Consider the following 21,066-nt stretch of genomic DNA (forward strand, 5'->3'; position numbering starts at 1 on the left):
ATTTGACGGCTCTCGAGAAAAAAAAGCTACGGTCATGCTATCGCATGTGGGCAAGGCGAGCCACGGCTGGGATGTCACGTTTCGTGTTCATACTGGATGAGTTGTCGTTCATTCTCCATCCGGCTAATTTGTTTGTTTATTTATTTTTAAAAGCATGTATTTAGAAATATTGTGAGAATTATTTAAGAATAAGTAAACGTTGGGGAAAAATGAAAAAAATAATAATAATAATTGAGCAAGTACAGTGTGAATTATTTTGTGTAATTCCATCCATTCCTTTTCTTAACCGCTTATCCCCACAAGGGTCGCACGTACAATATTGAATTGTATTATTTATATGTATTACTTTGTGTAATTGCCTTTTTTTCAACAAAGAAAAATGTGTACATTTGTATACATGTGTTGAAAGAATTTGTTTGTTTGTTTATTTATTGTTTGTTAATTTTTGACATGTAATGTCTCATTTGTTTGAAATTCTTGTTACGTTACTTGTCAAAGTTGAAAAAAAAATGTCCAACTGAAAACTTGACAGATGTTATTGTTGAAGAAAGCAACATTTAGGACCACAAAGAGCACAAAGGAGCAAAAAGAGAAGCTGCTTGATTTATGATATCGTATTCTCTTCCTGTTTTTAATTTTGGACTGTCCAAACAAATTCCCTCTTGGGCTATGTTAGCTTGTCAGAATCGTCGCGATTTCCTTTTGTTTCTTTGCGAACCTGTGTCCTTAAAAGTGCTACACAAATAACGTTATCATTAGCATGACAATTCATTGGTCAAAGAACAGATGATCGATTTTTTCCCCCTGCCGATGATCAGAATCGGCCTCAAAGACCGAGGGTCCTAGTTTGGCGCCTTCCTTGAGTCGATGGTTGCTTTTGTGAGTACAGGACGCATCCAAGGCGTTTGGCTTGATGTGAAGATGGAAAGGCGTCTCACCTTGGGCATCGGCACGCCGGCCATCTTGCAGTGGAAGGTGACGCCCATCCCCTCCATGATGCGGTAGTTTTTCACCAGCGTGTCAAAGGTGGGCGCCATGGCCTCGTGCTCCGGCGCGCTCGCCATCTGCTCGCCGTCCTCCGTCAACAGTTGCGTGTACGTGATCCTCAGGATGCGCATCTCCAGTTCCTGCATGATCCGCTCTTCGAAGGCTGAAATGAGGAATTCCTGCAGCGGCAAAAAAGAACAACTCAGAGACGGCAAATGTGCTCCTCAAAGAGCGAGACTTTTGGAATCCGTTTTCAAAAGCATGACCGGGTGCACACTTTGAAATGGATCTGCAACTCTTTTATGGCACAACATGATCAATACGGCTGTAAGAATATCCAAACATCACGATATGATCACAATATGAAGCTCACGATACGATAATTATCACGACATTAGTCAGGTTTGCGTCCAATTGTTTGGATTTTCGTAAGCAAATTGACTGCAAATGCGACTTCTGCCCGTTTCCATCGGTTCTTCTTTTGCAAATATTGCGAGGGGGCTCCGCTGCTGTAGGTGGCGCTATACACCGTGGCGTCATTTAAAAGAAGAAGAAAAAGACCAGGAAGCAAGTGCGTCGTGCAATGACGTCGTATGAGTTTGCTTTTGTGATTCTCGATCAACCGTAGCCGTTTCTTTGCTCTTTTCGTATTTGCTTCTTTAATTCATTCCAAAACGATTTCTGATTCGTCGTCACCCTAAACGTACCTTACTTTATCGTCCGACATTGCTTCGGGACTACAAACGCCAAAATTCCCATTTTCCTTCGTTTTCTTTTCGCATTTCTTGAAAATTGGAATAAAAATGGGTGGATGGAAACTTAACTATTGTTGGGAGGTTGGCGATATAAAAAAAAAAAGGTCACAATATTGTAAAAAAAAAAAAAAAAGTGCTCATACAAAACAACAATGCATTTAGACAATCTCTAATAAATCGCACAATCGCACACATTGACTTCCTCCACATGTCCACTGGCTTCACAAGCATATTACGTTGACCATTAGCGTGGATTTGAAACATAGAAGGGCCAAAACATGCCTGATGAAAATTAAACTGCTGTAAAAAAAATACACAAAAAACTCCCCACCAGATTGCGCTAGAACTGCACAAATGGAAGTCAACCAGATTTTTTGAACAGAGGTGCTGCTTTTAATATGACGATGACGATATTGCGGCAATTTTAATTTTGCGATTATCGTTACACCTCTAATGCTCGGGTGTTTATTGTTTTATTTTTTGCAAACAAAGATTTCAAGAAAAACTGAATTTTGGGACCTACGTGTCACATGGTGGCCCTTGTGGGGGTTGTCAAGAACTGAAGAAGAGCTGCCAAAATCCTCAGTCCGAGACCCAGACCGGTTTGGAGAGTTACATGGTAAATGCTACTTGATTTCTATTTCGCGTTTCCTATTTTGACGATGACATCGGCAGCATCAGGGTCAGCTGGGTCTCGCGTCCATGCGGTCACGATGGCCGAGGATCCAAGCCACAACCTCAGGGTTGCCAATGAGCCACATGAGGAGGAAGGACTGATTGAAAACCTTTTCGTGGTCTTCTCTTGCTTCCCCCTCAACACATGAAGGGTTTTCCTCATCGCAAAAGGTTTTTTGTTTTTCATACGTCACACATAAGGATTACGCCAACGGCAGTTTTGCTGCTATCAAAACACACCTGTTCCAGACTGCCGACTCCACTTCACGTTTCCTGACAGTTTTTCCTTTTACTGTATTCATTTTATGCCTTTTTAATTTTTTTCTGCCCTCCTTTTTGGCTTTGCTTTTAATTGTCTTAGTCTTGATTGGTCTGCCCTGTCATGAAAGGCGCCGATAAATTAAATGTATTATTATTATTATTATTATTATTATTACTGTGTGTGTTGTGTTGGGAACATGTTGAAAAAAGTCGCAAGCCGATGAGTACTCAAGTGGAGTACTCAAGTATTAGTACTTGATTCCTGGTGCGAGTACCGTTTGTGAGACAAAGCTGACGGTTGTGGCTCCTGTCTTGTATAGCGTCTGGTAGCCGCCGACCAGCGCGGACGTCTCCTCGGCCTCCACCGTGGTGACGGCGCCGGCGGCGGCGGTCACTTGGCTTGCGCCGGCGGCGGCGGTCACTTGGCTTGCGTAGGCGGCGGCGCCGGTCACTTGGCTTGCGTAGGCGGCGCCGGTCACTTGGCTTGCGTAGGCGGCGCCGGTCACTTGGCTTGCGCCGGCGGCGCCGGTCACTTGGCTTGCGTAGGCGGCGCCGGTCACTTGGCTTGCGTAGGCGGCGGCGGCGGCCACTTGGCTTGCGTAGGCGGCGGCGTGCAGCTTCATGTAGGCTTCGTACTCCTCTGTGGACGTGAAAAAGCAATGAGCGCCTTTCAACCGCTTGTCCTCGACCCAACCCAGGCGGGCGGGTCTTACCTTCATCCAGCAGGCTAATGGAGGCCGAGGCTTCCCCGTGCGAATTCTTGGCAAAGACGGAATATTCTCCGGCATCGTCGGCGAACGTCATGGAGATCTCCAGTTTGCTTTCGCCCGTCTCTTTCTTGTAGCTGACTTTGTATCTGCGAGAGAGCAAAGGTCATCCAAAGACGCATCCCCGGCTGAATATGCGCTCCGTTCAGGCGACATCCACCAGTTCAGGTCAGTGGAGAGACTTTTGATGCTGCAATATAACTTTCTTACCACCAAAAACGTTTCATGATGTTTTTTCTTTCCTCAATGGGCCAACCCTAACCCTGATTATGTGATGTACTATCAATCAATTATTTTCTTTCATTCATTTTTAAAAGAAAAAAAGACAATATAAAGCAATATTCAAATTCAAAGTAAAGCAAAAGAAATGAAAGGGGACAGAAAGAAGTCAAACTTGTCTTGTCTGCCAAATCAACTCAAAAAAACACAAAATTCATGACAATGAGCGGTCAAGACATTCCAAATAATTGTATGTAAACCGTAATAATTTTATTACTGTATAATAAATAATATTATTAATAATAATAACATGTACATTTAAAATGAATTAATTAAAATTGTATTTCAAATTAAATTTAATGTATCTGTATTTGAATAATAATTAAACATTAGAAACAAATACGATATATCTTTTTGCAATAATTGTGCTTTAATGCTTTAAAAAAAAATACAAATCAATAATAGTATGTATCGGAGCTCAAATGAGCGCCTGCGAGGGCTGTAAACGGCAGAGCTACAAACATATGAACCACAGATATACGTGAGGTTGTTCACTTACTTATTTTCAGTAACGCACTCAAATGGCGCTGCCGGAAGTCATTAATTATGAACAAGTTTCCTCACAAGGAGACGCACAGGAAACCAACGAGACGGAGCAAAACTTGCATTCCCCCAAAATGGCCACAAGAGCGCAGACCCATACCAGTAACCGTGGAAAGTACCGATACCATGAAATGTGCCAGGTATCGGCCCGATACCATGAAATGTGCCAGGTATCGGCCCGATACCGATACCTGGTAAGGTTTGTTTTCAACGTGACTTTTGTGCGTTTGCGGAAGCCACCGACCTGTATCCGGTGGTGAGCAGGACGCCGTTCTTCTTCCAGACCACGTGAGGTTTGGGGTTCCCTCCCACTTGGCAGCAGAAGGCCACGGCGGCGCCCTCCACCAGCTTCTGGACTGTGGGCTTGCAGACGAAGAAGGGGGCGCTGGCCTCCGCCGGCGCCTGCTTGTCCGTCTCCACGGACGCGCTGAAACACGACACATTGCTCAGACCGTACGCCGCATCTGATTGGCTGAAGACAAGACGTGCAAAAGACGGTGGTGGGCGGGAGTGTCGTGGTCTAAGGCCATGGGGGTATGGAAGACCACAACTGCCCAAATTAAAAATAAATGAATTAATAAAAAAAATACATATATATATATATATATATATACACATAATTTTTTTTATTTATTTTGAATGTTGGCAGTTTTGGTCCTCCATATTGGGGATGCGTAAGTGACAACATGACAGTGACCCCCGCAAGTCTGAAAGCTGTACACGGACTCATTTTCATCTGACGCCCCCCAAAAACGCTTGGTGATCAGGAAATATCCGCAGAAATGCAAGGGGTGTGCTGACTTTTGTGGCATAGCTACAGTACAAATAAGAAATCAAAAGGTGTTAATAGCAAGTGGCGTGTGCAGACTCACGGTTCGTCCATCGGCGCCACGGCCGCCGTCTCCTCTCGGCTCTCCACTTCTTCGGAAACTGCAAGATACGGACGAGGGAAAGCGGGTCATGGACGGGTCATGAGGGGGTCACTTGGGGAACGCTATCATTTTTATTTGAAAAAGGACTATCAAGTGTTATTTACATTAGACAATAGTACCTGAAAGAAGTATTTTTTCAAATGAGTTTATGAAATACAAAATGACTCAAATAAACAATTTTTTTTTAAATGGATAATTGATTGTAATTGTTTATGTCAAATGAGCTTGCATATTGATGAATCCAAGAAAAAAATGTACACGAAAATTGAAAAACGCTTTTGCATCAAGCGAAAGAAAATGAAACGAATCGATTCATGAAAACCAGACCGATTCCGAGCGTATTCTTAACGTTACTAAAGTAGGCGCGCCGGCGTCACCTTTGACCAGCAGGTAGCAGGAAGTGCTGACGGTGCCGGCCTGGTTGGTGGCGGTGCACGTGAAGCGTCCGCTGTCCTCGGCGAAGGCCTCGCGGATCAGCAGCCGCGCGCGGCCGTCGTCCTCGTAGCTGATCTGGAAGTCGATGGAGCTCTCCATCTTGTAATCCTCTCTGAACCACATGACGGAGGGGGCCGGACGGCCGCCGATCCGGCACTCCAGGGTCACCGACTCGCCTTCGCTCACCGTCAGGTTCTGCAGGCCCTGAGGGGACACGCACACACGCGTCAATCATGAGCTTAGCTTGTGCTCACTGAGCCCAAAATGGGGCAAATTGATGGCAAATAGTAAAACAGCACCATGTGTACTTTTTTCCTATCCTGTTATCACCATTGTTTTTAACCCTATAAAGCCTGAACCATGAAATATATGAGAGAACATTTAGATTCTTTGTAAATAGAGTTTTTAATTTATTGGTCCTTTTGAACAAACTAAAAAAAAAATTTTGGGGGGGGGGGGGCAATCCATTTCCACATATGACTTTTGATTCGTGTCATATTTGATACATCAGTCACAATGCTTTAAATGTTTACATTTATAACTAGGGGTGGGAATCTTTGACTGTCTTAAGATTGGATTCGGCTTTTTGGCTCTGCGATTGGATTCAGAATCGATTTTTGATTCTGAACAATTTTTGATTCAAAATGATTCGATTGTCAATGATTTCTGCTTCAATTTATGGATGTGCAAAGAATCATCATGATCTGCTCCAGTCTGACTCGCTAATGCTAATTAGCACGCTACTCGCGGCACATTTATCACTCAAAAGAACGGCTATTCATACAAAACGCTTCTGGAATGTTAGAGAAGCATTTTAACGTTACTCACCAGCATATGCGCTTCCTACGCTGCAAAAAAACAACTTGAATTGGAATAACTTGACGCTGATTTTTTCCTTCTTCTCTCTAATGTGGCTACAACTGAACAGTGTATCAGAACCACACTGCCCCTAAGTGGCCAAATCGGGTACAACATGAACAGCGCTCCCAGTAAAGGCGCACACAAACAAGGGCAAGACAGTATCAAATCATTTCGAATAAAATCGATTTTGGAACATTTAAAATCGATTATGAATTGTACTAAATGAGAATCGCGATTCTTATAAGACTGGATTTTTTGGCAAACCCCTATTCATAACTGTCAAAAAATATAATAATAAACAGGCATACAGTATCAAACATATTAGTATTTCCAAAAGTCAGAAAGAACATTTCCCAAGATGAATAAGTATAGATGTCTCTCCTCTCTCAATTGGGGCCATGTTGCAAGGTCAGCTGGGTGATACTGCCCTCTAATGGATTATCCGTGCAATGTGTCACATCATATACGTCAGGGTTTAAATGTGAAAAAAATATAATACTCATGAAACAGAGGGCTCCAAATGTCTTGCATTGAATACGACGATTGGCTTCATAGGGTTAACGAAGGCAACTTTCAAAAGGTTCGAAAGCTCAAGCTAAAAGTACTTACTGCAACCAGGGTGGGTGGCACCGCGGCCTCCTGCTGGTCACTGGGGGGCACTGCGGCCGCCTCCTGAAAACAAACCAACAACAAGATGAGAGATGAGGATGTTGTCGCTGTTAAGACCAAGACAAGAAACGCGGCCAAGTTGCACGTTGCAAATTGCACGTGCGGCCAATTGGAAGACAAGAACAATCTTTTCAGTCCGCTTTGACTCAATCAAACAATTTGTCCTCCATTGGACACATGAAAATGTTTCCGTTTGACACGTTCGGACACTCATGTTGGAGTGTTGAAAAAGGAACTCAACCTTTTTTTGTTGCTGCTGCGCTTACGTCACTGAACTCTTTTGTTGACGGAGTACCGCCATCAACATTAATTGACGTCAACTATCGTGACCTACGAATCGGAATGCAGATGGTTCGCAAGCTACGAGGCAATTCACACCCCTAAAGAACGGAATAAGGCTTTTTTTTGTTTGGTCTAATAAGAGAATGGAATCCAATCTTTCATATGGTTTCCAACCATGTGTACGTAGTCATACGCAATATAATATTGAAAGACGAGTGAAAATGCTGGAAATGGTTCTGGCATTCCCGGGGTTGTCTTTTTGGAGAACGTTTGGCAGTAAAAGAGTTCATATCCATGACACGAACCCTTTCAAAATACAGTCTCCACGGAAGAATGTCCAGTAGTGTCTGATGCAACTTCTTACTGGAGGACAAGGCTTGCTGAAATTGTTCATTCTTAAAAAACAAAACATGGACAGCAGGTGGCAGCAGAGTTTAAGAGATTGTGTTGCAGAATTTCTCTCCAACTCAACTCTTTTCTCAGGCTGCTTGCTAAAGACCGAAAAAAGAAACATACGGTTTTTTTCCTGCTTATCTTTTTTCCAGGCTGACAAGTTTATGGAAGACATAAAGATATTTTCTTGTGGATCTTCATTAGTGCCACAGCTGGACTGGATCGAAAGATGCCCCCATTGCGCCCGCGCCCCACACACAACCTGCGCAAACAAACTTTAATTGTGAAACACAAACGAATGGGGATGTTTTGGCCTCAAGTGAGTTTGAAAAGAAAAGAGCTGCTGCATGCGTGATCGGGGACGGACAGAAAAGTCTGCAAGCAAGTTGCCCGTGTGTTGAAAGGCGAGCGGCGGACGGACCAACCTGAGGCTCCCAGTCTTCAAACTCCTCCTCGGCGTAGATCCCGACCACCTGCGTCTCAACCTGACTCTGATACGCCGCCGCCTTGAAGGGGGGCGCCACGCGGGTCTCCACCGCCACCGCCGCTGCCCGGCGGACCGGACTGGGAGACTGGACGGGCTTGATGACCTTCCTGGCCGCGGAGGTGGACGACAGCTCCTTGTGCAGGGCGGCCATCGCCGAGCCCGCCACCGAAACCTGGACCTGCGCATCCGAGGCGTTGGCAAGACGTTGGAGGGCACTTGAAGTGGGCGTGGCTTACCTCGCGAGTGACTTCAGCTTTGGGGACGGAAACTTTGGCCACTGTGAAATGCGGAAGCGGGGTCGAGGGGCCGCCGGCGTCCATCCGGGTGGAGGCGGCCGTCCACGCAATCTGGGGCCGAGACGCACAATCAACTGACGTGGCCGAGGCGCCACGTGCTACTAACTCAGCCGGACTGACCTGCGTGGTCTCGGCGGTCTGGGCGGCGACTTTGGTGGTGACAACTTCAGTGGTGATGGTGACAGTGGCAGCGGCGGCAGCGGCAGCGGCAGCGCCGGCGGCGGCGGCGGTAGCGCCGGCGGCAGCGGCGGCAGGCTGGGCCGGCAGCTTTGTGATATGTTTCTCTGTGGTTACTTTCTTCTTCACTTCCAGCACGACGGCGTCCCTCTTGGGCGCCTCCGTCACATGAAGCACCTCGGTGGCGGCCATTTGCAATTGCTCGCCGGAAGCCACCTGACGACGCAAGACGCAAAGGTCAGGACGACAACGCTCACTAATAGGACAATTCGGCGCACGTGTACAACAACAACTTTGGTTTAGCCGTAAAAACCCTTTGCGGGTCTGATCCGGCCAGCGGGCCGTATGTTTGACACCCCTGTGCTAAATGTCAACTATCACTAGTTTTGCCTCTCGAGTAAGATGTAGTTGCTCTACTAGTATGACGGATTTGTTGTACTGGTGCCTGCCGTACAGTTACAAGTAAGATGTAGCGCTAAATGTTAAGTAGCACAAAATGTCGACTCGTAGGCATTTCTAAAGTCCGTTTGCTCGTTGCGTGCTGTTGTCAACAGTTGTGTTGCTTCCGCTTGACTGCAGCACGTGTGGTGGGAAGCACCTGTTCGGCGGCGGCGTCCGGCGGCCCCCGCCGGACGCGGGCCTGATCCACGGCGGCCACCACCGTCGCCACGGCAACACTACGACCCGCATGGGACGCTTGCTCGACCTGATGGGCACAACGCAAGTTGATGTCAAGATACTTCCGTCAAGTGGTACATAGAGCGCGTGCATATCAAAAGTCTACACACCCCTGTTAAGGCCAACCGGGGGGGAATTACACCAAGATAAAGCATTCCAAAATGTCCCCTCCATTGTGACATTGGAGAAAAAAGCAACTGTGCGAAACTGTGCATTTGCACAAGTGCGCACACCCTCACTCAAGTGTGGATGCGGCCGTGTTTGGGAGATTGCGTTCTGGTCCGAGGTAGATTTTGCGCCAAGTCCGCGTGGCCACGCTGGAAGGAATTATGAGTGGGTCCAAAGACGGACCAATCAGCGTCAAGTTCGTCCGTTCAAAAAGGTCAGGAAAAGCCTACTAGAACAACTGAAGTTCATTTGGAGTTCATCAGGGGCACTTAAAAAGGTGGAAGATGTATACTGGGTAAGGACGGGCGAGAACTGATAGCAGGTCTTGGGACGATGCCCGGCCTTAAGTACCAGTATCGTGTGGACCTTTTACCATCAGGAACCAGAAATTCCAAATAATAAGAGGACAAAATTGACATTTATGTTATGCCTTTTTTAGGAGAGTACTGTAGAGGTTTTTAACTCATTGACTGGCAGCCATTTTCACTGAAGCAACCGCCTTTGCTCCCGGCTGTTTTACTGGATTTGGACTGATTTTGCAAGGCCCACAGAATATTGTGTTCTATTGCTATAAAAGCATGGAACCCACTAAAAGAAAAGTATACTTTATATATATAAGTTTCATCATTATTCACAAATCTATTTAGAAATGTAAGCAAATGAGCTTTTTTTCAACATTGCCTTGGTTGATCTCTTTTGCTATGCTGCCACCTGATGGCCATTTCTGTAATAACTACAATTTCTTCAACCGTTCTTTGCAGTTGAGAGGCTGCATCAAAGCCTTGTGTATGCTCTAGCATTAAAAAAAAAACAATGTAAAAAATATATATAAATTTGTTTTTGGGACAATTAAAACATTTAAAATAGAACGGATTTATATACGTTTTTGGGACCAAATGAGTTAAACGTACTAGTGGTATCGGCACTTGGTATCGGTGACTACTCAAGAGTTGAATATTTGTATCGGTGTGATGAAAAAGTAGTATCGGATAGTAGTGAGTTGTGTTGGTGCCTGTACATGTAGACATGAATTTTCTGGTGAATTGATTGGTAAACGGCATGCATGCTTGTTGCCTGCTGTGGTTCGGCAACTGGTGACTTCTTTCAAGTGTCAGTAGGTCAACGTTTTGCTGACATTGATCCTTTCGGAAGTGAACATCTGATCAAAGTTTGCGTTGAACGGCAAAACGTTGGATCCAAGTCGTGGACACGCGCACATTGCTGACCTCTGCCATTTTGAGTGTGATTGGTGAGGGTGTGCGCACTTTTGCAACCACATCATTTCAATTTCATTTGCTTGTTGAACTAAGAGGTCACATTCATGGTGGAAAAAGTTTTGTTGCTCTCAATTTTTTCCCCTCCCCATCACCACAACGTGACCATTCCAGGAAGGGTGTGCAAACTTTGGATAAGTGTGAGGTTCGATCAAGGAAGGAAGTGGCTAATATTGTTGAGTGGTCAACAGCTTTCGGCGCTGACCTCTTTGACGGTGACGACCTGCTGCTCCCCCTGCTGGTCCACCAGCAGCCTGCCGGCGGCGGCGCCGTAGCCGACCTGAGCCACGAGTTCGCCGCGCTTCCAGGGCGGCGGCAGAACCTCGGGCGACACCGACACCTGCCGACAGAGCGCAACGTCAGACCGAAAAACAAACACCGTCTTGTCCCTTCTCAAAGTTTTCGTTGCTTGCTTCCCGCTTGACTGACTGAAAATGCGTTTTGGCTTCTGCCGTTGCTGTTGACCGGCAATTTGGAAGCCAAACTTTTGTTGCTGCATTTGGTCCAATTTTTGGCACAATAAACAAGAAGAAGAACAGCTTTGCCTTGCAACAAGTTGTTGTGTTGGGACGCAAACCTGCTTGCGGGTGACCAAGGGCGACTTGACGGGTCTGATGGGTGAAACGGACAGTCGGGCGGAGGGCGACACGGATCTGCGGACAAAGCAAAATGGGTTCGAGTGCCGGCAATGAGCAACAGCAACAAAAAGGGCGGGCGTACCTGACGGGCGCCGGCGCCGGCCCTCTGACGTGGCGCACGGGCGACGGGGACTGCTGGCGTGCGCCCGTCGTCACCTTGCTCAAATAAGAGGGCGGCGATCTGGACGTGGGTTTCAGGGGGACCCTCGGCGGGGTCCTGTGAGCCAAATGCTGAGTCATCATCCCGCCTTCCACTTGCATCTCCATCAGGCTGCTCTGGAAGCTGCTCTCCATCTTCACAGGAAAACAAAACGCTCACCAATCGGCTTTTCTTACAACAACGAAAACAAACATTTTAGGTCAAAAGTGTCCCTTGTTGTTGTCCATTGACTCATTCACCGGAAGCCATTTATGACTGAAGCAATCCCCTTCGCTCCCGGCCGTTTTACTGGATTTGGGCTGATTTTGCAAGGCCCACAGAATTTTGTATTCTATTGCTATCAAAACACGGAACCTACCAAAATTAGAAAGAAAGATTAGAGTATTTTCTTTCGTCGGGAAAAAAAGGACATTTCTGTCTGTTCCTGTTTTGCAGCAATTAGGATTACAATATAGCTAAGTTTCACCGTTATTCACAAATCTGTTGAAAACAATGGCGAAAGGAGCTTGTTGCAACATTGCCCTGGCTGATCTCTTATACTCCGCTGCCACCTGCTGGCCGCTTGTGTAATAGCTACCCTTTCCCCAGCCGCTCTCTACGGTTGAAAGCCTTCCGTTTGCTCTAGCATTAAAAAAAACATGAAAAACGAATCTTTGGAACACATTTAAAATAGAACGTATTTGTACGTTTTTGGGAGCAAATGAGTTAAAAAGCGAGCGGGCAGGTCTGACCTTGCGGACTCCGGTCTGAGAGGCGGCGGTGATGACGACGGTCTTGGTTTTCTTGGCAGGGACGGCTTCTTCTCCTTGGACCAGCAGCTCGGCGGTGGACGTGGCCCGACCGCTGGCGTTGGCGGCCGTCACCGAGTACGTGCCCGAGTCTTCCGGGAAGGCCTCGGCGATCAGCAGGCTGTAGCCGTCTCCGTCCCGGACGATCTTGAAGTCGGCCGAGCTCTGGATCTCGGCCCCCTCGCGGTAGAACTTGACGGCGGGGGGCGGGATTCCCGTCACCTGGACGCTCAGTCGCACCTTGCTGCCCTGCCGCACCGAGGCGCTCTGAAGTCTCTGAAGGAAGTTGGGCGGCGCCGTCTCAGCTGTGCGGGGGACATTCATCAAATGATCATGCACGCGTCAACCCGTAGGAAGGAGACGTCAAGGCGGTCATTCAAGCTCAAACGGCGGGCTCGGCTCTCACCTGTAACGAGGAGTTCGGCGGTGCTGGTGGCTTGTCCGGCGCCGTTGGTGGCCCGGACGGAAAACCTGCCGCTGTGCGCGGGCGTCACGGCGTCGATGCTCAGAACAGCGCGGCCGTCGCTGAACGAGACGTGAACGCCGGGCAAGGCGGCGGCCGACAAGACCTGGCCGTCGCGGAACCACGACACCTCGGGAACCGGAACGCCTGCGGGGCGGCGGGCAGACGGGGGCCGGGGTCAGGCGCCATTCGGGGACTTTGCGGAGGTTGGGGACGGGTCGCTTACCGCTCACTTGCGCCTGGAACGAAGCGGCACTACCCTCGAGTGCCACGACGCTCTGCAGCGGCTGCGTGAAAGTCGGCGCTTGTGTCGACATGTTGGCTCGCTCGGCTCCCTGGTTGGCACACACGCACGCACACGCACGCACACGCACGCGCACACACATATGCATGATGAGACTTTTCGAATCTTCACCTTCTCTCTTCCTTCAGTGCTCATTTATTGTGGGAAGGCTGGAAGCATATGTTGCTTCTAAGCTTTATTATTGTTATTATTATTATTTTAGCATTTTATTCTCCTGACTTTTTTGGCATCAAACAACTGCCACCGTTCAAATTTCAACTTGCTTCAAAAATTCACGCCATCTTGGGAATATATCGTCTGATTCCACACTACTTAGAGTTTTCGCACAATTTCATATTGAAGATCAACTTTTCCCCATTCATTTTCTTTTTTCTTCTTTTTTTTTTCCCCATTCATTTTCTTCATTTTCTTTTTTTTCCCATTTATTTTCAACGGGACTGCTATTGAACAGGTCCCACTTTACACGCCCACCTCATACATATTCATACACATCATCATTACCGGCTCTCTTTGCTCAGTGGCACAGTTCATTAAGTGCCTTGTGCAGCAACCAGAAAGTCACTGGTTCGAATCCCACCTCCGACTGTACATTGCAGATATATCCGTGGAAATGATGCTCAAGGAAATAAATGTATACTAACTGCCTATCATTGCTCCACTTTTCCATCTCAATGAACGGAGGAGGGTTCGGCGTGCCGAGGTGGAGGATTTGCATTTCTCAATCGGATAACATTAGTTTCCCTTTTCCATCTAAATCAGGGATGGCAAACTGCAGCGGATTCCAATTAACAGAATCGATATCAGGCTTATGCGGAGCTTGCACAGCTGAACATGAATCGGCTGTGTTGAAGAAGGCAAATATGCAAGACCTCCAGGACTCCGGCCCTCGAGGACCGGATCTCGCCATCCCTGATCTAAATGAACAACTCTCACTTTCAACTACAATTCATACATTTTCACATCATTTATCTTTCAATTAACCCACGAGCGCGCACACACGGTGCCATCAAAGTGCCGAAGGCCTGATTTTCTCCCTTTTTTTTAGCGTCGTCTGTCGACTCTGTAACAGCGAAACAATCTTTTACGATTGGAAACATCTTTTTGTGTGGCTCACCAAAGGCCTGGTTGAATTTTTTCAAATCTTGAAGTTGAAAGATTGTTGACCTGTGATCGAGTCCACAAACAGAAAATCCGCTATTGAACACTTTTGCTTGTATAGTGTGTTCCGATAATTGTCGAATGTCGGCCTGACCCGTTTCAGAGCCGATGAGTGGGACACATCCGCTCGGAACACACCTCGCGACAGACGGATCCTCTTATTGGACAATCGTGGACGGCAGACGATTTGGACGCAAAATCGGGACAAAGCTGCTTGGAAGTCAAAGTGCACCGGTCGGCAAGAGGAGCGCTCGTTGCTAAGCTAGGCCCAAAGCAGGCCAGTGCACGCGGCGAGTTGACGCCATACTGTGCTTAATGAGCAGCTGCCAGATGTCAAGCCACGTCTGATTTTCAATTCGCTTTGCTAACCGTCAAAACCTAAATGAAATGTATATGAGCGCATGTTAGCATGTGACACCCAAACCCCCCCACAAATCCCCCCCCCCCACCCCCGCCACCCGCACCCTCAAAAATAGCCCAATGGCGTTTGTGCTTATCAGGCCTGCTGGTCGTCATAGAGATAACATGACGACTCGTCTTATCTGGGCGAGTGCTCCAGCGCCACCGGACACGACTCGTTTCCACTGGAAACGTTTGTACCATCATCAAACATTTTTGTCACTTTTGGTTTTTGTGGCCAAATGTACAGCATTTGGGTGTTTGCAATCCATCCTGCCAATGCGCAACTGGGAATCCTTTGTAGGAGTTGGACTTCCCAAAAAGTTGTTATTAAAACTTAAAACTTTGGGAAGCACGACAGAAAGCGCAAGTGGAAGCCAAAAGAAGGTCCCAAAAAAGTGACGCAAAAAAGCAACACAACAAAAGCCAAGAGAAGAAAAAGAAGCCGAAGCAGAAACACACGCGGCCAACAAGTTTTGCTTTTTGAATGGCACAAATGATTCCATGAGTTTGTTACACATTAGGAACTCATCTTGGGTTTTTTCTGGTAGACAAAAAAATCTTGGATGCGTGCAACACTTCTTTTCCTCATTTTCTTGAAATGGCAAAACAAATAAAATGATTATCAATAAACACATTTATTTAAAAATGTGAATATTGATTTATTCAAGAATTGGTTGGTTTTAATTTTCTGGAAATTATGAAATGTCAATAAACGAGTATTGTGAAATAGAAACAGATTTTGGAATTCATTCAACACTTTGGAAGGTCGTTTTTATATATTGTCAAAAATGTTGCTTATTGATTATGATGATCATTTGTGAATTTCAATCTAGTTTTCGTTTCCATTTTTCATGGACTCTAAATGATGACATACAAAAGAATCGCATTATTTTGAATGAAATCAACATGTGAATGTTCATGAAAAAAAAGAAAAGAAAACTCGTCACGTTTTTGTCCTGTTCATGTCAATTCATAATATTTTGATTAAGAGTGAATCTTCTGTAATTTCATCAGTTTCTTCTTTTTTTTTTTTTACTTTCTTTTAATTAAAGTTAATACAATAATTTTGTAGAATATATTGGCTTCATCTGGTGTTCAACAGTTTCCTCTGTCTTTTTTTTTTACTTTTCTTGAACCGATTAAATATAAGCATGACTATGAAAATGGTTTGGGTGGAAATCTTGCATTCATTCAACAGCTTATTTTTCTTCGTCTGTTTCCTTAATTTAAAAAACAATTCCTCGCATGCACTTTCTTAAAGATGAGAGAAATAAATCAATCTTTTCCCCAAGTAACTCCCACTACAGTTTTTGTCTATGGGACTGTTTTGGATAAGTTGTCGTGTGGTTGCATTGAAGGCCACTGGACTTCATTTTCTAGAAATAACTTTCCTTGTTGTCTTCCTTTCCCCAAAGTACCAAAATAAAATCTGTGGCAGCTGTTGCGTCTCGTCAAAATAAAACCCTCAGCTGAGTTTGAGCAGGGTGGGGTAACTTGGCCCAGGACACGGGGCGCTAAAAATAGCCCCCTCACCGCACCTCAGTTTGATTGACAGGCAGCATGTGCGCTCAGCCATTTCCTTAAAAAGTCATCCCGCTCCCCACCGGCGGCGACCAATCTATTCTGGGAATAAGTGGTCAGTCCCCGCACCAAAGCTGCCTATGGGCCAAAAAACAAGTCAACCACGGCTACTTACTTGTTAGCACAAGGGTGCCGGCTGGGATGATCGGGGTGGGGGGGCGGGGGACAGAGGTCCGGGGGCGTCCTCGTCCTACTTGAACTGCCTTGACTCGGAAGCTCCTCCAACAAGTCCAAGCTCCCCTAAAACAAAACTACCGGCCCTGGACGGCGAGTAGTTTTGTTGGCGTCCGGACCCGGAACGCTGACCCTGCTCAGAGGGGCCGGCTGCTCAGCTGGGGGGCTTTATACCCCTGCGACATTACCCGCAGCCAGCGCCACATTGGTCGGCCTCATGTTGGGGGGGCGTGGATTTGATATAAGTGCTCCACCTGACAGCTGCTCCTATCTGTAAACTCGCTGACTGAACCGACACCTACATCCAATGGCAGCACGCGTGTACAGGGGGGGGGGGGGGGGGGGTGTTGCTTGTTGCCCATGTGATGCCTCATGTTGCTACAATGAAGTCCACTGGACTGTATACTAACTAGTCTTTGCTTGACTTTATTAGATTGAACTGTCCTTGAATGGATGGATTCGGGGACGAGCCGCTCTGGTCCTGGAGGGCCGCAGTCCTGACGTTTCCGTCCTCCAACACAGCTGAAATGGTCGGCTGGTCAGCAAGCTCTGCAGAAGCCTGATAATGATCCCGATGATATGATTCGGGTGTGTTGGAGGAGGGAGACCCAGGACTGCGGCCCTCGACGACCGGCGTTGCCAAAGACTTTTCTCAACTCGTCCAGACTCCGCTCCAATCCATTGGACTTTTCTTGACTCCATTGGCCTCTTTTGGACTCTACTAAACTCTAAAGGACTCATTAAGACTCCACAAGACTGTAGACTGTACTTAAGGTAAACTATTCAAACACTAACTAATGACTATTTAGTTCACACATACATCATTATATCTACACAAGTTGAATTGAGTGGCTATAACTACTAATTATTTATTATCTTTTGTGCGTGAGCATTATTAAAGAAACCAAGAAATTTAGCATATGCTAAACGGTTAGCAATCGCGATTAGCATTAGCATGCTAGCGATGACCATTTAAGGTAAGCAACCACCACCAAACCATCATTTAGTTGACACATACATCATTACTGTATAACTACAATACACAAGTTTTTTTTTTTTTTTAATGAAATTACAAAATTCAACAAATTGTGTCTTAAAAGTCACTTACAGACAATGCTGGAGCCGAGCTGCGTCCATTGCGTCGCTCTGCAAAAAAGGTCCGTGTAGAAACATGGACAGCGGAGCTTTGGGGCAGCCATATACAGTCGACCTATTTTTCAAGTTGACATATCCGACTTGGTCGACTAACCCCCCCCCCCCCCCAACCTTCCTGCTGAGTGAGTCAAGTCCCAACATTTTGTGTAACCAAAATGTGTTTTATAATAATTTTAACTTGATTCTCTTTTATGTTGACGCACGTAGAATTTATGCTTGCAATGATGTAACCCGCCTAAAAAGGGGTCAATCATCTTTATTCATTTCCAACTTTATTTATTTTGAAATCTGGAAGTTTAATTTGTAAAGAAACCGGAAGTAATGCTCTGAAGTACGCACTCTAGCCTAACATCGCAGCTACAACCGAGCGCTGGATGTTAAAAAAAGGTAAAACGGGACGCAAACTTGGTTCATTTCTTTGATACTTAACTTTTATTTGTCCGCGATTGTAAACCCGTGTAAATGTCATTTTAGGCGCTCGTTCGAGAACCCACAAGGAGGCACTTTACTGCCCACCGTTGGCTTTTGGTTTGGAGTGGAAAACCCCCTTCCTTGGTAAGCTAGTTCTGGAAGTTCTTTGTGATTGTGTACGTGGAAACAAACATCAAGCGGTGGCTAAGGCTAAGCTAACGGCTTTCTAAAGATATTTTTGCAGATTTTATGATGTTTTGGAGAATGTATTTTTATTTCATGACCTAAGAGGGAAATGTATATTGATTTGTTCCACAATATCAAGTATTTTACCCAGTGAAATAAGTACTCGAGTCATAACCCCCACCCCCCCCCCCCCGCTCCCCGAATGTGATTCAAGGTCATAGCTACAATAGAAGGAAACAAGTTTAAGTTATTTAAATAGTTAAAAGAATACTCTACATTGAAAATGTGAGTCGTGCGTCTTTCCTAATTAAAGGTGACGTGTCCTTTTGTAAATTAGAACGTTCATAAGTGAAAATGTGGTCACGTTATTGCAATCCGTTGGAATTACTAAAGGTTCAAATGTTATATTTTGACTATTGAACTGTTAATGGGAAATACTCATTGTTACCTTGCTATTTTATTTTCCTTACTGAAAAGAAGAGTTTATGTTGTACAGCACCTAAAAAACCTCTATAGATTAACTTGTGTTGAGTATTCTGAACTCTAAGCCCGTCTTTTATACAGTTCAGGTTTTTTTGTGTGTGTGATGTAAGAAAGGTTGGTGAAGCTCCAGTCTTCCGACAAGCTGATCCGTTTGATGGCGAACCTCCCCTGACCGACAAGGATCCATTACCACACCTCCGAAGCAGCGGCCTCGTGGTACGATCATTGTTGACCAACAACAAGATCGATCACCAGGTTGTCTGGACACGTTGTCCCCCTTTGACTTTTGAGGCGGACTCATTTGGATCCTCACGGAACAATTTTCATAAGGGACAATTTTGAAAAGACACATTCTATTATTCTTGACTTACTACTTTTAGTTATTGGGCCGATAGGATGGCGCACATGCTGTAAACTGTTGCATATTTTGTTTGCACTAACGGTTACACGTTTGCAACATGAAAGCGGTTTCGCTGGCTTATTGCTTCAACTCTCAACTCCTTACGAAGCCAGCAGTGACGGGTCCGTACTCCGAAGTGGGTTACAATATCAAATGTGCTTTGCAAATAAAATTGACATTGACAATGTGATCCAATCAGATCATGCTGAAAAGTGAAACTTTCATCCAAAAAGAAACATTTATAATTGCATTCGTAGCGATGAAATGTGCTGAGCTTCTCCCAGGAGGACGTCGTCGTACGCTGTGGCATGTTTGCGGCTTGAAACGCCACACAGCAAACAATGTGTTTAAGCTAAGAACACAGAGAGAGTGGCAACGGAAATTGGTCGCTAGGGCACTTTCGGTGGCGTCACTTCTCCCAACAGCAACGTGAACGCTGGTCGGCCATCTTTGGACAGGGGGCTGCATTTTTAAATTGCAGTTTTTTTTTTGTTTTTTTTTTACATGGCATATTTGTTTGTTTGTGTCTTATAGAACAACAAAAATGAAAATTGGTTTTAGAATTTGGGAGAGCTGAGTGTAGATTGCTCCACTTATTTCAAAGTCTGTGCTCTCTTGACTGTCACGTTATGAGTGTTCGATCGAGCAGCCCTGTCCCAAGATGGCCGCCCTGTCACGACGTGACTTCTCATGGGCTCACAGCGTCCACGAGACATCTACTTTGTTTGTACTAGTGCTGTCAAAGTTAAAGCATTAAGTCATTGATTAATGATCATTTAATAAAAGTTTGTGTATGATATTCAGAAAATGTGTTCATGTCAAACTATTGAGGTCTTTTTTTTTTTTTCATTTAAGTGACGGATGAGAGTGTGCAGTGGATTAAAAATGTTAAGACCTCATAACATTAAATGTGGAAAGAATTAACACATAACAGGTGCTCTTCAAATTTGGCAGGCAAAAATGTTGCTAAAAAGTTTTTTTAATTGATTAATCGTAATTAATTAATGAGATTTTTAAACAACTTTGATGGTTTGACAGTACTTTGGTTGGTCCATTCATATGTAAGTCCGTGGCCATGATAGGACAGCTGAGCTGAAGTTTTTACACAGGAAGCGGCAGCGCGAGAGAATGATCTGCAAGAAAAATCCGCTTGGTCCAAGAATCGAACCGGCATTGCCGACTTGCTTGACTTCTGTGCGTGGTGCGGGCGCTCTACCACTGAGCTAAACGCTCCGCAGCCTCCGGTAAGTCAAAAGCGTTGAACAAGTCAGTACATAAAAGCAAAACAAATTTGCATTAAATTGTCACGCAGGAATCAGATCAGAGTACAAAACCTGACAAAAACATGTGCATGTAAGGGTAAATTAGTACATCGGTGCTAGAAAATAACAATGATTTCCCCCCAAAATCAAAATATATTCTACTGGTTCGTAGCGAGACCAAAGAATTGTTGGTTTGATCAGGTATCGGTTCCCCACATTACATTCCAAATACTTGATATGAATTATATATTGACGTCCTTTCATATTTGTAAGTTGCATTCATCGTGCTCATTCGGCCCCCTACTCTAGTTTACAATGCATGTCATGGCACGTCTCTGCCTCTGCCTCGGTTGCCGGTAGCAAATGCGATCGGGCTGCCAGATTGTTTCGGGGTGGCCTAACGACGTCACGCTACAGCAGCGCCAACGAAATGCGCCATTCAGATGTGTTCACTTGGTTTCTTTGTAGGCTGTTCACAAATCATCTAACTCATTGACTGGCAGCCATTTTGACTGAAGCAACCCCCTTTGCTCCTGACTGTTTGACTGGATTTGGACTGATTTTGCAAGGCCCGCAGGATAT

General features: G+C 45.6%; 1 protein-coding gene and 1 long non-coding RNA gene across 2 annotated transcripts in view; one reads left to right on the top strand and one right to left on the bottom strand.

The window, feature by feature from the left end:
- The window catches only part of ttn.2 (titin, tandem duplicate 2), a 218,087-nt gene extending 200,345 nt beyond the window's left edge, over positions 1–17,742 (bottom strand). Inside the window, exons 1-19 of the mRNA XM_086090619.1 lie at positions 17,696–17,742; positions 13,195–13,303; positions 12,912–13,115; positions 12,449–12,810; positions 11,640–11,851; positions 11,497–11,572; positions 11,125–11,259; positions 9,398–9,505; positions 8,743–9,015; positions 8,563–8,673; positions 8,265–8,504; positions 7,105–7,167; positions 5,577–5,838; positions 5,140–5,197; positions 4,512–4,694; positions 3,392–3,534; positions 3,239–3,318; positions 2,954–3,031; positions 939–1,166 (exon numbers count right to left, since the gene is read on the bottom strand). Coding sequence (XP_085946745.1) covers positions 939–1,166; positions 2,954–3,031; positions 3,239–3,318; positions 3,392–3,534; positions 4,512–4,694; positions 5,140–5,197; positions 5,577–5,838; positions 7,105–7,167; positions 8,265–8,504; positions 8,563–8,673; positions 8,743–9,015; positions 9,398–9,505; positions 11,125–11,259; positions 11,497–11,572; positions 11,640–11,851; positions 12,449–12,810; positions 12,912–13,115; positions 13,195–13,285 — 2,907 coding nt within the window. The 5' untranslated portion in view covers positions 13,286–13,303; positions 17,696–17,742. The remainder of the gene's footprint in view (positions 1–938; positions 1,167–2,953; positions 3,032–3,238; positions 3,319–3,391; positions 3,535–4,511; positions 4,695–5,139; positions 5,198–5,576; positions 5,839–7,104; positions 7,168–8,264; positions 8,505–8,562; positions 8,674–8,742; positions 9,016–9,397; positions 9,506–11,124; positions 11,260–11,496; positions 11,573–11,639; positions 11,852–12,448; positions 12,811–12,911; positions 13,116–13,194; positions 13,304–17,695) is intronic.
- A 121-nt stretch (positions 17,743–17,863) lies between these two features.
- Positions 17,864–19,412, top strand: LOC147165128 (uncharacterized). Its single transcript, XR_015096628.1, has 3 exons — positions 17,864–18,129; positions 18,217–18,297; positions 18,933–19,412. It is a non-coding gene; the product is annotated as an uncharacterized LOC147165128 (long non-coding RNA).
- The last annotated feature ends 1,654 nt before the right edge of the window (positions 19,413–21,066 follow it).

Source organism: Leptonotus elevatus, chromosome 12 (genome assembly GCF_054856555.1).
Source record: "Leptonotus elevatus isolate MCC_2025b chromosome 12, RoL_Lele_1.0, whole genome shotgun sequence".
Classification (NCBI taxonomy): Eukaryota; Metazoa; Chordata; class Actinopteri; order Syngnathiformes; family Syngnathidae; genus Leptonotus; species Leptonotus elevatus.